The 18593-nt window shown below is 40.1% G+C and overlaps 2 protein-coding genes across 2 annotated transcripts; one reads left to right on the top strand and one right to left on the bottom strand.

Moving 5' to 3' along the window:
- Positions 1-364: 364 nt before the first annotated feature.
- On the top strand, positions 365-1837 carry LOC117288389 (gastrula zinc finger protein XlCGF7.1-like). Its single transcript, XM_033769234.1, has one exon. The coding sequence runs from the start codon at positions 978-980 to the stop codon at positions 1788-1790; it is 813 nt and encodes a 270-aa protein (XP_033625125.1). The 5' UTR covers positions 365-977; the 3' UTR covers positions 1791-1837.
- A 9312-nt stretch (positions 1838-11149) lies between these two features.
- LOC117288342 (antistasin-like) lies at positions 11150-15963 on the bottom strand. Its single transcript, XM_033769162.1, has 6 exons — positions 15823-15963; positions 14413-14532; positions 13323-13418; positions 12874-12996; positions 11771-11860; positions 11150-11214 (listed from the first exon to the last, which is right to left on the bottom strand). Exons 1-6 carry the CDS (start codon positions 15896-15898, stop codon positions 11207-11209), a joined length of 513 nt encoding a protein of 170 aa, XP_033625053.1. The 5' UTR covers positions 15899-15963; the 3' UTR covers positions 11150-11206.
- Positions 15964-18593: the final 2630 nt, after the last annotated feature.

The following is an 18593-nucleotide window of genomic DNA, read 5'->3' on the forward strand; positions in this document are numbered from 1 at the left end:
ACAATAGAGGAAAACCGGACATTTTTGGAGAAGCCTCCAATCGTAAAGTCTACCTGACCAGTCATCAGCTTGTTCAATTTTATTTTAACTATTGCACTACAAGAACAAACATAAAGGACATCTTACTGTGCATCTAAGATATCATACTGGCAAGAGACCATTATTTTGTGGTAACACCACCTAACCACGCTAGACTTGTGGACAAGTCGTTAAATCGGCCCACGCGCTGAGATAGTGGTCTCGCGAGATGACTACTCTCGCGCGAACTGATGGCTCCCCGATTTCGACTCCTGAGGAGTCGAAATCGGGGAGCCATCAGTTCGCGCGAGAGCAGTGATCTCGCGAGACCACTATCTCAGCGCGTGGGGCCGATTTAACGACTTGTCCATGAGTCTAAACCACGCTAGAAAGAAACCATTTGTTTGTGACGTTTGTGGAAAAGATTTTGCAAACAACCGTGACCTAAAAGTCCATCAGCGTGTCCACACTGGAGAGAAAACATTTGCTTGTGGCATTTGTGAAAAAGCCTTCGCACATAAGCTTTCACTGACCCTCAGTATGTCCACACTGGAGAGAAACCATTTGTTTGTGACCTTTGTAAAAAAGCCTTCCTAACAAAGCAGCAACTGACTCTCCATCAACGTGTCCACACTGGAGAGAGACCATTTGCTTGTGACATTTGTGGAAAAGCTTTCAAACAGAAACCTAATCTTACCATCTATCTGAGTAAACACACTGGAGAGAAACCATTTGTTTGTGAAGTTTGTAAACAAGCTTTTGCACATAAGCTTTCACTGATCAAACATCAGCGTGTCCACACTGGAGAGAAACCATTGTTTGTGACCTTTGTAAAAAAGCCTTCCTATCAAAGCAACAACTGACTCTCCATCAACGTGTCCACACTGGAGAGAGACCATTTGCTTGTGACATTTGTGGAAAAGCTTTCAAACAGAAACCTAATCTTACCGTCGATCAGCATGTCCACACTGGAGAGAAACCATTTGTTTGTGACATTTGTGGAAAAGCCTTCGCTCAGAAGTATATATGCACTGACCTACCATGATCAGCGTGTTCATGCTATAGAGAAACCATATGCCTGTGGTGTTTGTAAAAAAACCTTTGCACAGAAGTCTCAACTGACTATTCGCCAGCGTAATGTACACAGTCAAGAGAAACCATTTGTTTGTGATACCTGTGAAAATCGTTTCACACAGAAGGCTAATCTAACCGTCCATCAGCGTGTCCACACTGGGGAGAAACCATTTGTTTGTGATTATTGCGGGAATAAGTACACACAACAACGAAGTCTCACTATCCACCTGAGATATCATACAGGCAAGATACCATTTATTTGTGTTACTTGTGGAAACGCTTTCTCTCGTAAAGAATACCTGACCATCCATCAGCGTGTCCACACTGGAGAGAAACCATTTGCTTGTGACATTTGTGGTAAAACCTTCGCCCAGATATCTAACCTGACCTCTCATCAGCGTGTTCACACTGGAGAGAAACGGTTTGTTTGTGACATTTGTGGAAAAGCTTTTGCACATAAGCCTCCACTGACCGAACATCAATGCCGCGTCCACACTGGAGAGAAACCATTTGTTTGTGACATTTGTGGAAAAGCTTTCACACGAAGGGATACCCTGACCATCCATAATCGTGTCCACACTGGAAAGAAACCATTTGTTTGTGACATTTGTCGAAAAACTTTTACACAGAAGGCTCATTACAGACTGGCCATCAGCTTGTCCACACTGGAGAGAAACAATTTGTTTGTAACATTGTGAAAAAGCTTTTGCATGGAAGTCTAGTCTGACTGGCCATCAAAGCGTCCACACTAGAGAGAAACATCGTTTGTGACATTTTGTAGATAAGCCTTCGCACAGAATTATAACCTGACCCTCCATCAGCATGCCCATACATTTTTCAAAATATAGCCTGACCTAAACATTCACCATTCTTGGCACCATTGTCGAAAATCCTTTGCTGTAATCATCACCTGACTGACCATCAATTTGACCAAACTGGAGAGAAATCATTCTGTTTAAAAGTAACTTATGTGGTAAGCCTTAAATGTAAATGATAGACCATACATGTTTAGTGGGGTTTCTGAAAAAGACCCAGTATTTTTAATTTCAATGTGTGTAGGTCAGCCCGTATTATTCAGCACATTTGAACTTGGAAATTGCTCTGTAGATTTACATGTACAAATGAATAATATTTTATTATTAAGTGATAATTGTTCAGACTCAGTTTGTCATCGGAGTTGCAAACGAATAATGGAAAAAACAGCATTGTTGTACAAGTTTGTGTGCTATAAGATACCCAATAAATGCCTCGGGTCTGAAGTCTTTTAGTAATAATTTAAAAAAATGTATAAACAAATCAATGTTCAAGTATATTTTATCCTCTTGTAGTTCTTCTTTTTTTAAATTGAAAAATAATATTTTTACCCAGACTGTTTTTTTTTTAAAGTAATGTTTTCCCTGTTCATTGTTTATTACACAAGAAGGACCATGATGTAATAAAGCTGTTGTGCTGATTTTTGTATCCTAAATAAATTTCTTTAAATAATAAAATAAATCAATCAATCAATAAATATGAGATTTAACCACTTTCGCAAAAAAAAACTACATTACTTCAGAGGGAGCCGTTTCTCACATTGTTTTTACATGATTCTTCGTTGTCCGTTACCGAGCTCTGCGATGATGATACCGAAACAGGGGATTGAGACTCTTGAAACAACCAATACAAACATTTTGAAAACGTTTATGGAGAGGCTGACTTGAGCAAGTCAAGAAATCCGGGTCGTTTTGATATCGGCAACTATCAAAAATAGGTATATATGCATAATAAATAGCAAGGGCCAACCATGTGACGGCTGGTTTGGGTCACCAACTGAAAAGTGTAGCCCTCACCTGAGTGGCCATCCGACCTTGTGATGTTTATAAAAACAGAAAGAAAGAAAGAAAAGGGTATAGTTCGACCTAAATCCAGAAATGTCAGTATTTTTTAACTCAAAGTTATCATGAAGCAACCGACAGTCGAAATTTGTACGGCAAGGGAGCTTCGGTGAAGCCTTGATGTCAAATAAGAGAGAACAAAAACAACTATTTTGGTTGTCTAAATTAGTGAAAGAATTGTACAACTTGGAGCTGAATGGGGAAATTCCCCTTGCCCCTACCCCTTGGCGCACCATACTGGGGAAAATTTGCGCCAAAATGACTATCATAATTCATGCCATCAAATTCTTTTGAATAATAAATTTTGGGGGTCCATGCAATTAATATTGTAAAACTAAAGGCTACGGTCACGACGGGTTTCAACTTTCGAGGAGCCGCTCTTGAATCAATTATTTATCTCAGTGAGTCATGCTTGTTTACCTTAGTGACGACACCCACACCATCATGATCGCTCCGCAGTAGAAAATAGCAGCACTTACTGAACCCACCTGTCCTGTTTTCATTACTCTGGACATGGAGCTATGGACTACCTCCATGCTCTGGACAAAGATCATGTCTGAATGGCTAATAATAGTCCCAATGTCAATACACAAAGCCGGGCTATCAATGCATGATGCTGCTTCCACTAACTTGTGGGGCACATCACAGCGTGTAATTTTCTTATGCAATCTCGGTTCGGTTTACATCAGGGGTTTTCAATAGAGCGTGGCGGTCTGATGCCGGTGTGGCGGTTTCTATGGAACGCCAAAGAGGCATTTAATCATCGGTGATGGTCGTTTGCAACCGGTGATCAAATTGTCATCGGTGGTGGTCATATGCGATCGGTGATCAACTTTAGCAATCGGTGATAAAACACGATCGGTGGTCCATTTTAGCGATCGGTCATGCATATTCATGATCGGTGATTGTATTAGCGATCGGTCATGCATATTCACGACCGGTGATGTCTTTTTGTAATCGGTCAACTTTAGGGATAGGTGATGGCTTTTTGTAATCGGTCAACTTTAGTGATGATGGCTTTTTGCAATCGGTCAACTTTAGTGATCGGTGATGGCTTTTTGCAATCGGTCAACTTTAGTGATCGGTGATGGCTTTTTGCAATCGGTCAACTTTAGGGATCGGTGTTGGCTTTTTGCAATCGGTCAACTTTTGCAACCGGTGGTGGAATTTTAGGATATCCGAATTTTGCGTCCGGTCGGTGCAGGCCTACTTCAAAACCTATGATTGTGTAGATTGTGGATATTAATTGTTGTTATTTTCTAGTTCACACCACCATGGAGGAATAAATTACACTCACCACTGGGTTGACTGACTTGCCAAACATTTTTAGAAGAGTACCATTTTATAACTATGTAAGGGGGAACGCAACAAACATCAAATTAATTAGCTCTTTCAAAAAATAATAATAATAATAACAAATCGGTAGGAGTGGGTTAGGTATCTTTAGGCTTTTTCACACGAGGAAATTAAGGGGGGGCTCTTTGATATGCTAGTATGCAGCTCATGAATATGTATTCTTTCGTCAGACATCAGACAACACAGGATGTGAAGTAAATGAATTATTCAGTTTGACGTCCAATCACGCACTTCTCTTATTACAACCTTTGGACCCTATCACGCTCACTGAGCGCCCGTGGTGGTGGTGTGATGTAAACATGTCTCGTCTTTCGCGGGCAATATGGTAATGAGTTGACCGTGGGAACTCTTTGCTTATTATAGTAATGAGGTCAGTGACACATTTTACGCCCAAGTATCACCGATGATTATTTGCCTCTTTGGCGTTGGCGCCACGCCAAAGAGGCAAATAATAATCGGTGATGGTATTTTGCGTCCGGTGCAAGCCTATTTCAAAACCTATGTTTGCAGATTACGCCACTCACCAGTCTAGCTGTTTGACTGACTTGCCATACATTCATAGAAGAGTCCCATTGTATAACTATGTCAGGGGGACGCAACAAACATCAAATTAGCTAGCTCTTTCTAAAAAGTAAAATATTACAACGGGGTAGGAGAGGGTGCAGAAGGGGATTCATGTCCCAGTTGGTTGTCGTCCTCCAGAAAAGGTGTGGGAATACAAATATTTTTAAATGTTTTTTAACAACTAATACGAGTCTGTACCGATAATTTTTCTGAATTTCATGATTGCTCTATGACAAATTATGACAAAATACTCTCATTTTGTTTGACAAGTGACCCTACTCAGATTTCTCATATATTTCCCACAGTTGTTCAAAGGAGAAGTTAGCTTTGTTCAGAGGAGAAGTTGAAACTTTAGATACGGTAGATTTACAGATTGAGTTTGGAAAAGGAAATCACTAGTTTTTGTATGAGTAGTTGAACTGGAGATTTCCAAATTCTAGAAGATATAGACATACAGGTGATCAATGAAGTGAGACCAGTCACTCAAGTTGTCCCCACGCCTTTGGGTATTGTGAATTTATTGTTTCCCATAGCCACTGCACTAAAGCTTAGTTCTTATTAAAACGTGGTACGGTTTAACAACTTTATAATGATATGCAGCCAGGTGGTTAAAGATACCTATACTACAGTACAGTACATGGACACAGGAAGACTCCTGCTGGGGACGTCCAGAGATGGGTGTTGATCGGGACATTCCTCCATGATCGGGAGATAAACTATGAGATAAACTGGTCAAGTGAATGATTATTCAGTGAAGTCAAGTACAGTCCCCCATGAGAGTGTCATACCACGTCAGAGCTTTGGCAATTTTCTCGAATTGTCATTGCTATTGAATTAGGTTTTAAGGTAATCTTTTTTTATTTTTTTATTTTTTTATTTTTATGATTATGTTGTCAATGACTCAAACAGTCAGAGACCACACCGATAACATGTTTTCCTTTTCCAAACACCTCCACCCCCGACACTGGATTTGGTTGAGAATTTCTCGCTACTGTATTATTTCCGCTTTAGTACTTTATAACACCTGTTTCGCCTTGCGCCCCCCCCCCCCCCCCTAAATTAAGAACTTTATACAGTACGTTTTTCGCTTTGGATTCAATTAATACATGCCTCTCCGTTTAAAAGGAAATATTTGTATAATACTTTACCTAGCCTTTTATAAAACGTGTTGAGTGCGTCCCGGTTTTACTATATCTGTGCTTGTCCTAAAAAAAAACATTTATATGATGCACATAAAAATTATGTTTTTTTGATCAAAACGGTTTTTGTGTGGTTATAATGTTCTCACCTCCGGGTCTGTTTACACGGGGCTACTTGTATGATTTCAGATTTCCCCTAACACACAAAACTATCGGTAGAGACTCTTGTTCAAAAACATTTCCCTTCACTGATTGTAACTATTTGTATTTCCCCGGCATACATCATTTCCGGAAGACGACAACCAATTGTGGGACATAGATCCGCTTGCACACCCTCTCCTACCCCTTTGTTATTATTATTATTATTTTTTAGAAAGAGCTCATCAATTTGATGTTTGTTGCGTTCCCCCTTATAGTTATAAAATGGTACTCTTCTAAAAATGTTTGGCAAGTCAGTCAACCCGCTGGTGAGTGTAATTTATTCCTCCATGGTGGTGTGATCTAGAAAATAACAACAATCTACACAATCATAGATTTTGAAGTAGGCCTGCACCGACCGGACGCAAAATTCGGATATCCCAAAATTCCATCACCGGTTGCAAAAGTTTACCGATTGCAAAAAGCCACCACCGATCCCTAAAGTTGACCGATTGCAGAAAGCCAGCACCGATCCCTAAAGTTGACCGATTGCAAAAAGCCATCACCGATCACTAAAGTTGACCACCGATTGCAAAAATCCATCACCGGTTGTGAATATGCATGACCGATCGCTATATACTATCACCGATCATGAATATGCATGACCGATCGCTAAAATGGACCACCGATCGTGTTTTATCACCGATTGCTAAAGTTGATCACCGATCGCATAGGACCACCACCGATGACAAATTTGATCACCGGTTGCAAAAGACCATCACCGATGATTAAATGCCTCTTTGGCGTTCCATAGGTTTCAGTCTTCCGCCGTGTTCAGTTTTCCGGGTGACGTAGTCGGACATAGCAGCACGTTGTTCGAACGGTTTTAGCTTTCCGGCGTGTTCAGTTTTCCGGGAGACCTGTCAGATACCGCCTCGAGTACCCTGGCGAGTACTGTAGTTCTCTCAGCAGTGACCCCAAATTGTTTATATTACGATTCTTTTCTGTGTAGTCACATAATCTCTTGCCCCATATTTACATGTATTCATGGGTACAACTTTAGGCAGGTCACACTCTGCTTGCATAAAAAACAACTCATACGATCCACGCATTTGCCGCTAGTTGTACTCGACTCGTGGACGCCGCCTTGACAGCTACCGGAGGGTAACGGATGACTCAATACGGCACTAAAAATGGACTACTTTCGCTTGCTGTGCGCAGGCATGCTACCGTATTTGGTCATTCGGAAAACTGAACACAGCAGAAAGTTGAAACCGCCACACCGGCAGCGCTGACCACACCGTGGTGTTGGGGGGGGGGGGGGCTGGATTTTGGTTCATCGTCCTATAGTATAAGCATAGAGTAAGGCAAGAAGCATGGAGGTTCCTTCCTCCATGCTAGAAGTGATAGTTGCTTTTATTATTAGCCCGATCATCAAGCAGCTACTATACATCGGTGGTGATGGTGGAACGGAGGAGGCTTTTCCAAAGTCTCCATGGTGGGACGATTGGTGACAAGATCACAAAAGGGCAATGAGTATATCTTCCACTCTGTATTTACCCACAGTATCACAACTCAATAATTGGCATAATCATTGGAGGGTTTACTTGGCCGATATCATCATGGTGGTAGAATTAGACCTCCATGATATGATGTTATCAAAAAAATAATTTATCGTTTTTGCGGCCAGCAGCACTTTATCCACAGAGGAAAATAATCGAAAAATATTCATATAGTCATTTATTCATATTTCGGAAAATCCGAGACTTCTCTGTATTCTCCCATTATTTTGAAGTTTTTTGCGACAATGTCTGTAATCTGCAAATCTTCACAGTCTTGGTTCCAGTGCCGTTTGCGCGCACAAATGATACAATGGGTGCGTTCGATAAGCTTCCCTGGGTCGACCACGCAGTGTTCACTCGGTCGGGTGAGCCGCTGATAAGAGCTAATCAAACGATCACACTCGCCCTGACGGCTGAACGTCTGATGTCATTCTAAGGCTTGTGAATAATCCTTGCGGATAAAGACAGGATCCCAGTCCAACCCCAAAGTGACCCACTCCACAAGCAGGGCCCAATTTCATAGAGCTGCTTAACGGTCGATTTTGTGCTTAACGGGTGCACATAGCAAGTTTTTCATTTCATAGCGTTTTTTGCTTAAAACGGCGAGGCATTGCTAAAGCACCCTGTTTAAGCGCCGGGCCCAGTTTCAAAGAGCTGCATCCCGTAACGGTCGATTTTGTGCTTAACGGGCGCACCTAGCAAATTTTTCATTTCATACCATTGCTTAAGCAAGGTTTTTTGCTTACATAGGTAAGCAAACAAAAAGGGTCCTTAAAGCCTATATTTTGCTTAAGCACCCTATTCACACAGCGCATAGTGCAACACTCATTGCAAACTATGTTATTGTGCCAGCACAGCGGTGATTGTACGTGCGTTTGTTTGGTAGGTGTAGCGAATAAACGAGTGTCTGAAATGCTTCAGAATCATGCTGTACAATGTATTATCTTCTTGTTTACTTTCAAGTTAGTGCGTAAACCTTTCGAGGGGCACTTTGAACCATTACAAATAATACATATCAGACACAGAAGGTGATGAATTTTTTTTTATCGCCACTCGAGTGCACTCCGCATTTATTTCGCCCGCCATTTTGTCAGCACCTTCTTCTTTTTCGCTTAAGCAAACGATCTAAAATGTTGCGCGCGCAGTTTGTTTACGTGCTTAAGCTAGCAACCGCTGGTGAAATAGGTTTACGCTTAAGCAATTTTTGTTGCTACGTTAAGCCAACATATTTGCTTACCGTTAAGCAGCCCTAGGCCATGCACACAGTGCAAAATACAATGCCTTCTTCTGTTTTGCTTAAGCAAACGATCTAAAATCTCCGCGCGCAGATTGTTTACGTGCTTAAGCTCGTGTACGTTTAGCATGGAATCCGAATGGTTTTAAGCAATTATTTGTGCTGTGTTAAGCGAAAAAATTTGCTTACCGTTAAGCAGCTCTATGAAATTGGGCCCAGGGCACTGGGGGCGGACCCGGGTGACCGTTACCGGCGTGTACTTTCACCTTTGACCTCATACGTTTCACATAGTTCTTTATGCAGTTAAATTCTATTGGAGACGTGACAGCAGTATGCTGTTTTAGCATCTATGGAAAGCTCATGTCACTGCACGTATCACTGTACCCAATGAAATCACTGGATCTTACAGCAGGGACCTGTCTTTATCCTTGCGGACTAAGATCACGTTTGTAATGTAGAGGGCCCTGTGTAATTTTGATCCCCGTCTAGTGTCATCACGGAGGTAGATGGTCTCACCAAACTTATTAAATTTGTATAAGCTGATAAAACTTCCAACGTTCATATGCAATGCACCAAGAGCTGTAGACTGCAGTTTTTGTTTAGTACGAAACTGACTGCAGATACATGAGATATGTTGATGTAGCTTGAAAATATCTGCCTCGCCAAGTCTGCGAAAGCGGTCATGGCGATGTGATGCCCGGCCGGTGTGGCAGTAGATTCTGTCCCCCTGAGATTCTGTGCCAAGTGGCAAATATTGTGTGCAAACTTCTTCTGATAGCGCCCTCTATTTAATCACCCTGTAACAACCCTCGTTAACTTCGCACGAGGGACTCAAGTGTCTTTTTATGGGCGTGTGGACTCTTTGGTTAGGAGGGCGTCGAGTTGGTTTGTCTGTAAAACATAAGAACCCGGGTACTAGTTTATTCTCTGTCCTATTTGTTTCCTTCTTACTAAGCCCACACTTCCCCTACTGATTATCCCGAGCAACCAGTAACCACGTGGTATCTCAATAAGCGAAGCAAATACAAAACCAGCAACTCTTTTGTGAAGAGTTTAACATAATTTTTGCGAAATTCCTTTTATTCAACAGCTTTCAATCAACTATTAAAACCACACTTATAAATAACAGGGAAGCACTGTATGTTACTATTCCACGCAATGGGTAAAATAACATCAGAATGGTATATCGTTGACAAGTTTTATCTTCTGGATTTTTCTTTTATAGCAGTAACATAGAGTCATATTAGAAACTGTTGAATTGGTCTTTTTGAGTAACATCAATTGATTTTACTGTAATGATGAAATCTTTAGGTCTATTTCTTTTTTTCCCAAACTCAATACTTTTCAGGTACTCGCTTAATGTAAAAGAGTTGTTCGCCATACCTCTCTTGCAAAGAGCCATGTATGGCGGACAACTCTTTGCCCGCCATCCAAACTCAATACTTTTCAGGTACTCTCTTTATGTAAAAGAGTTGTTCGCCATACCTCTCTTGCAAAGAGCCATGTATGGCGGACAACTCTTTTCAGATTGACTTTCACTCTCAAAGGAGCGAAAATGCCACCACTCGGACAACAGAGTTCACTCTTTTACATTAACGAGAGTATGAGTTTTAGAAAAATTTAAATATTCAATAGTTTGGGATAATTTCATTTGCTGAGTATATTGCATTTAGTATGAGTAAATTCTTCCATCGCTATCCCCTGAAATCAGTATATTCCCCATGCATTGATGAGCCTGCACTGAGTCTGACCCTTCTGCTATGAACTAATGTATGTGTTTGTTATGTCATGCACAACCTATACCTGCACCATATTATTGTGAGCAGACTTAAGTTTTACCCATATCTGCATACTCAGTACTTTCCCGAGGCATGTTACTCGGGTGTGATTCGAACCCATGAGCTTTGCAATTTCTAGACCACCGAGATTGCCCGGTAGAGCGGCAATTCGATTCGTATTAGCAACGGGTACCGGAATGAATAGATGGAGATTTACATGGGGTAGTCTATCAAAGCAAATCAGTCCCTATTTTATGCATACAAACTTCTTAAATCTAATCCCATTAGCTGCATCTAGTCTAGTCGAGTTGTTTTGGCTTTTGTTTTTTGCTTTGCTATTAAGAATAATTATTTCCATTTTCTCTTGAGCATTGATTGCTCAACTATTCACAGCTTATGTAAAATATGCTCTCTCGTGTACTGCTCCGTCATGACATGGTCTTTGTGGCGGATTCCGATCTCACAAGAATCACTGAGCTGTTTAAAATCAAAGGAAATTTATCTTATTATAGTTGGAAGCAATAGCATGGAATCACAACATCTTATCGTATTCTAGTCAGTCTACATACATTTCAAGCCCATAATAACCAAACCAAATTTTGACCAAGCAAAATTAAACAACTCTGAACCTCCCTATAATCCAAACCCACCCAGTCTTTTAACTTGACCAGCGGTTATTGACTGTGATCATGGATTTCTTGAGACCAAAAACAATACCACTGCTGATGCCAAATTCACCGTTTTATTACAAAAACATAATGTCGATTGGTTCTTTCACTAGGACCTCCTGATTGGTCGGCATTTTGACGAAAGTTTGATGTGAACGTTTGATTGTAACGTTTGTTAAATATGCGCTAAATAATATTACATAAGTGTGTAATAGTATAGTATTTATAGTATGCTATATTTTTATTCGACGAGGTAATCCCTAGCTGATCTTTATAGCACGTCCTTTAAAACAGGAAGATACATAAAATCTTGCACATGACTAAAGAGATTTTTTGTTTGGCGCAAGTTTGAGTGTATTTATTACCTGGTCGCTTGCATTGACATATCTCACATCCGTCCTCATCAGTGGCCCAACCATTCCGACATCCCATGCGGCAAAGCACTGGAGCACAGCCTAAAAAAGACAACAAATAATAATAATGTTTGGGTTTCAAGTTATAAGATAAACTTACACAAAATAGTAATACAAATTAAAAAATGAAATAAAAACGGAGGTAACAGCTTGCGTTTATAACTATTCTGTTCTTAACTATAATTGATCACATCGTAATATAAAAGATTTAGTCATGTAGTTTATTTATTTATTTTAAAGATACGTGACAATTTCCAAGATAGGAAGAACTAGACTCTTGTACGAATAAAAGGAAACATCCTTTATTTATCATATCATTATATTTGAACGAGAAACAAATTCCTTAACATGAACATTCCAAATTACCTGAGAATTTAAAGTTGATTGAGAGTGACCTAACATGGTATACTTGGACAGCAGCAAATTACATTTTCTAGATGCATTAGTATAGCATCCATTGTTGGTACACCAGTTTGTATATATCTGTAAATTGTCATTTTATTCTTGTTGTCTATTTTTGCTATGCCTTTCTTGTATGTATTGTATAGACTCCTTTACACAGGGAAGACAAATTTCATGTTTTTTTTATCATGACAATAAAATCTTTTTAATCTTTAATCTTTAATCTTACGTACAGGTTGTCTAGATCCTGCTGATGTACAGCAGATTCATTAGGCCTAATTACTAGATTTGATTGAATGATGATAGATTAAGATGTCATCAGCAAATAAACGTCGGACGATCACCAGGCTTGATTTAGATTAAGTCTCTGGCAATGAAGGAGCAACGCCATTGAAAGGCTTCAAAGCCTGATAGGCAAGTTCAAAGTGGATGCGCTGAGAAACTTTCACAGTGTTAATATTATACTATTAACCCTAACCTACATTTCCCTCCTCCACGGTCTATGTTGTGCCATGGTTGTCAATTATAGGCAATCACACAAGTAGATGTTCATCTTTCTTCTTTATTTTCCTCAGCTGTCATTAAATCTTTCACGACCCTCATTCCTCTCCTAAACTCTTACACAATCATAACCCACCTCCGGATTAATTTACCTGCTTTACACACGTGCCCACATCCATTAGGGCAGCACAGCTGACCATCATCACACTTCTTATTGGGTCCACACTCCTCAACACAGATTCCGAAAACACCTTCAGGGGCTTTGGGACACACGGCTGGGGAGAGAAACAACAAAAAGTCAGATACACACGAGGGCGGATCCAGACCAATTTTATGGGGCCAAAATGTGTCAAAATGAAGCACGCGTAAGCGCGGACCGGGAAGCCTTTACGTCATGTGGTCCATCCAAGCCCGCCCAAAGGCCAATAGAATTGTTGCATTCTAGATGCTTTGTAATCACAGACATAAAGAAACTAGGTTCTTTATGTCTGTGTTTGTAATGCCATCCAAGTCAGATCTATAGAGGCTTATTAATTTATTAAGGAAACAGAGAACCGAGAACTTAACCATAAGCTGTTTGCATCCAACATGTGCCACTTACCAGGAGGGCCTCTGCAGCTACATGTTTCACATCCATTCTCATCAGTAACACGGCCATAGAGACATCCGGTAAGCCCACAGATAAGAGGTGGACAGGCTGCATGCAGGAGACATAATAATGAAAATATAACAACTTAAGCGCACGAATCCATAAAACCAGTTAATACGTCTAGCCTATTTCACTCCACTGTGCAGGAGGAAAGCCTCTTCACCAATTCCCCATCTCACCCTAGCCTGCGCTGTCTGTTGCCAAGCAATGCCCCTGTAAGTACTAATTTCATCTCTCCATTTTCTGTTTTGAGAAAATAAAATTAGCTGTTGCAAACAACTTACCAACCAAATGGACCGAGAGTATAAATGCAAAAAATAGTTAATGGCCTGACGTTTCGACCCTATATAGGCCCTATAGCAGAGTCTTTCTCATTTTCTGTTTTGTCAATTAATACTTTAGTTATGAAGTTTGAAGGAAATGTTGTTTAATTATTTTTGTAACTGGATACAAAATAAATTGTTTTGTGGATAAATGCTCAATAATTCCATCATAAATTAAACTCCAAAAGGGACAATCAAGCTTGAGGGAAACCAATTTTGGGACAAGTAAGTTATATGGGGGAAACGGGAAAGGAATGGTTTTTGACTGGCACCCCTATAACAAAATAGAGAAACTTCTTACATTTTGGACCTAGATGGACCTGTTGGTAGAGCACTTGAATGTTAATTCAAAGGTTGCAGGTTCAATTTCTCCTCTTTTCAAATTGATTTATACAACCCCAAAATAATTAAGTCGTCAGTGAGTTTCCCTTGTTATACATGAGAATATTGTAGTACAGTTTTTAACACATGTCTGAAGACTCACAACCACAAACCTTCTTGGCAAAAGTTTGAGTGTATTTACTACCTGATTGATTGCATTTACATATCTAACATCCTTACTCATTAGTGGCACAGTCGTGGCCATTTTTTATAGCGATATCTACACAATTAATGTTCATGCTTTTTTTTTTTCTTCTCAGCTATCTTTAATCCTTCCCACCCTCATTACTCTCCTGTAGAACTCCTAAACACATAACCAAGCAACGGGATAATTTTACCTGCTTTACATACATGACCACACCCATTAGAGCAACACAGCTGACCATCATCACACTTCTTATCGGGTCCACACTCCTCAACACAAATACCACCAACATCTTCAGGGACTACGGGACACACTTGACGAGAGAAACAAACAACAAATCAAAAACACAGAAAGCAAATGTGGTTTCTTAATACAGGGAAAATTGAAGTGATGCTTGAAGCTTGTATTGGTGTAGATCATCCTATTATGGTAAAACAAATCAAAAGTAAGAAAGCTGTATTGGTTATTAAAGGAACACGTTGCCTTGGATCGGACGAGTTGGTCTATTAAAAGCGTTTGAAACCGTTTGTTATGAAATGCATATGATTGGTTAGAAAGATGTTTTAAAAGTAGAATATAATGATCCACACAAGTATCACTCGAAATTGCACGGTTTTCCTTTTACGTCGCGAACTATCACGACCGTGTTAGTCGACAGGGTAAAAAGAAAACCACGCAATTTCGAGGCATATTTGTGTAGATCATTGTATTCTACTATTACGATATCTTTCTAACCATATACATTTTACAACAAACGATTACAGAACACTTTTCAAAGACCAACTCGACCGATCCAAGGCAACGTGTTCCTTTAACAATCAAAATGATTTAAACTGTGTAGGCCTACTTATTATTCTGCTGAAAATAGTGAACCTTATATACTGTGGCGGATCCAGATCAAACTCAAAATGGGGTAGGGGGCCTAAATGTGTCAAAAACAGAGCATGCCAGCGCATAGCCTTTTATTCAGTCTACCGTTCAATTCACGGGCCCGACAAACGTTGCATTCTATATCTATACTAAACTGATACACGCAAGTAACGTGTCTGTTAGTGTAAGAAAAACTCCCAGGCGCCTGTGTGTAGATCAGGCTGCTACTTTTCTTGCGTCATTTTTTAGGTCCGGTGATCATACTATATAAGGGGGTTATTTTTTTTTATTTTCTTCGTGTTTCAAAATTTGATTTATATCACATACTTGTTTGGAAAGAGGATGAACGGACGCAATGTAGCATGGTGTTTGTAAGCTGTGAAGGGGGGGGGGTAAGTGGAGGGACGCAATAAGAGTTACAATACACAACTGTGGCAAGCAACCCATCTTAAGTTAAGACGAATCTGAGTGCTTTTTGAAATCGATGTTTTTGTCCCGTATAGACTACTGCGGAAGAAAGAGAATCATTCTAAAGACATAAGAGAAACAGCAGCAGCACTAGGGAGAGCAGACATTCCAAAACAGTGCTAAAAGAAGTTTGACAAATTAATTCACGTCATATTATTTTTGGCTGGCCATAGTTATTTGTCTGGCCGAAACCAATTTTTGTTTAACTTTGACTGCAATTTCGCAGACAGCATGACAAAGACAAAATGAACACCAAAATACATACTTTTCATGAAGGGAGGCGACCTACAAAGACATTCTGCGATTACCAGGAGCACAACGAAGCCTCTTAGAACCCACATGGTGACTGTTGAATCTCTGTGTGTGTGTGTGTGTGCACTATAGATGACTGATCTACCGAATAATAAACTCATCGGAATCAGTCCCCATTATATAGCCCTATAAAATAAACAACACATTAATTAACACAAAAATAATCGATCAAAAGCATCCAGATGGAAAGGATTATACTTTTAATGTCACGTTTCATTCCTGCAGATTATCATGTTTCTGAATTTGCTTATAACTAAAACTGTGAACAAGTATGGTTATTTGTTACCCCTCTATGGGCTACCAAAGTGCTAGCCTTGCTCAAGGCAGTCGCACTATTCGCTCCGAAAAGACGCCGCTGTAAACCTACCGTATACCCTCTGCGTGGTGCGTGCGATCACACCGCATGACCCACCCGTATACACACTGTCACATCGTACGACTACTGTGCACACAAGTCATCCGCACTCGTACCACTAACCGCATGCGGAGGCCGTCAGGCCGACAGCCTTGTCGGGTCTGTAACTTCCGGGTTTAATGTGTTGTATTGAAAAATTTCCACAAGTGGAAAACATTTTTTTTTGGGGGGGGGGGCTCTCGGATATGCTAGTATGCAGCCCATGAATATATATATCTTTCGTCAGACCTATCAGACAACACAGGATGTGAGGCAAATGAATTATTCATTTTGACGTCCAATCACGCACGCCTATCATGCTCGCTGAGCGTCCGTGGTGGTGGTGTGTGATGTAGACATGTCTCGTCTTTCGCGGGCATTATGGTAATGAGCTGACTCTTCGCTTATTATTTTTAGTAATGAGGTCAGTGGCTTCAACACAGACCCTACAAGGCTGTCGGCCTGACGGCCTCCGCATGCGGATAGTGTACGGGGGCATCGTGTCGTGCGATGTTACGCACAGTGAATACGGGTGGGTTTTTATACAGCGGCGGTCTTTTTTCGGAGTGAATAATTCGACTGCCTTGACCTAGGCTACCAAAGTACATGAGAGGCTAAACCATCACCTCTAACACAAAACTAATTTTACTTACACACGTAAGACCATGCAGCTTTCTGCTTGTTCTCATACTTATACTGTGGCTGTGCCGAGAAGATAGAACAAAGAGCTACTCCCAGTAGCTTTTCCCTCGTACTGCATCACTTTGTAACTCCTTGCTTAGTGCATGTTTACCTTCATCCTATGATCTGCCAACTTTTAAGAGGAATATTAATTCCTACCTTCAGCACCACTGAGTTACTACATTTCTATGTTTTCTTCCTTGTATCACTTAACCTAGAGTGGCTTTTAGCCTTGTTTTGGGCGAACTTGCATGAAAAAAATACCCTAGCCCTGGTCATCATCCCTTTATTTGTATACCCTATAGTGAATATTTGAAGAAATGCGGAAGGGTGAGTTTACTGGTCACAGTGAGTTCCGTTTAACAGCTGCGCAACGATAAACCATCCAAGGCAACTAATAGCCAATCAATAAAGACTTAGCGTCTAGCATTAGCCCAATTTGAACAATTAAATGGATTTATAGACAAATGTATTATCGATACAAACTTTACTAACAAATTCCTTATTGTCAAAATTCGATGTTTGCCATAAATGTGCTGCAGACTTTTTAGTTGTTCTTCTCATTATTATGATAGTTTTGTCTTTCCCACGGTAATTAAAAGGTGTTTTTAAGCGTTAGATAATTCCATATTAAAAACAAAAATCCTTGGAAGTTGTATCACGAAACAGCAAGGGAGAAGGCTTTGGAACCAGCCATTGTGTATATTTTTAAATATTCTTTTGTTTTAAATTAGAACTGTCGACCACGTGTTTTCATTGTTCCAGATTTTATTCATTGTATGTTTGGGAGGAACTTAAATTTTATTATAAATCAATTTATAACAATTTAGATAATAAAAAAACGTCAACAACAACGACCGCGACGACGACAATAATACCAATAAAGACGAAATTTTAAATTATTTAAAACAAATGAAGTAAACAAAATTAAAAGAACGGAAAAAACCAATATGAGTAGTTGTTATTGTTTCCACTTAAATAAACATTACAGAACTGGTACAAAACAATTGTGAAGATCGCAGACTTACATAAAACTTACACGGTCACAGTATGATGACGATAGTAGAAAACATGAAACTTGAAATGTCACCGAGCGCATTGTATCATGCTTTTGTTTCTTCCCATCTGGACTACTGCAATGTTACTGGCAGGTCTTCCAAACACTCATCTCGCTCCTCTACAAAGAATACAAAATTCCGCTGCCAGATTAGTCACCCTTACGAAAAAATCAGAACACATAACACCCATCATTCGCTCTCTTTGTTGGCTTCCAATTCACCAACGCATCCGCTTCAAAATTCTTCTTCTTGTGTATAAAGCTGTTCATAATTTGGCTCCGGTATATCTCCAAGACCTCATAGCCCTTCGTTCTTCTTCACTTTCATCAGCTACCCGACGCCTTCGTTCTTCTTCAATTGCTCATTTCCAGCTTTTCCCGGGACCCCGCACCATGACACGCTATGGCGATCAGGCCTTTTCAGTCATAGCTCAAACACTTTGGAACAAGCTACCCACCCACATTCAAGCAGCTCCTTCATTGGACACTTTTAAAACGTTACTTAAAACCCATCTGTTTTGTCAATCTGGTTATAGCGCTTAGAAACATCCATATTTAGCGCTCTATAGATGTTGCAATTATTATTATTATT

This window comes from Asterias rubens, chromosome 3 (assembly GCF_902459465.1).
Source record: "Asterias rubens chromosome 3, eAstRub1.3, whole genome shotgun sequence".
Classification (NCBI taxonomy): domain Eukaryota; kingdom Metazoa; phylum Echinodermata; class Asteroidea; order Forcipulatida; family Asteriidae; genus Asterias; species Asterias rubens.

Excerpts from the sequence above, each read along its gene's own strand:
- LOC117288389 (XM_033769234.1), top strand. The coding sequence starts at position 978 with ATGTCCACACTGGAGAGAAACCATTTGTTTGTGACATTTGTGGAAAAG.
- LOC117288342 (XM_033769162.1), bottom strand. The coding sequence starts at position 15,898 with ATGTGGGTTCTAAGAGGCTTCGTTGTGCTCCTGGTAATCGCAGAATGT. Across the intron at positions 14,533-15,822 it reads GTCGCCTCCCTTCATGAAAA|TGTGTCCCGTAGTCCCTGAA; the intron begins GTATGTATTTTG and ends TCTCTCGTCAAG. Across the intron at positions 13,419-14,412 it reads TGGTCATGTATGTAAAGCAG|CCTGTCCACCTCTTATCTGT; the intron begins GTAAAATTATCC and ends TCCTGCATGCAG.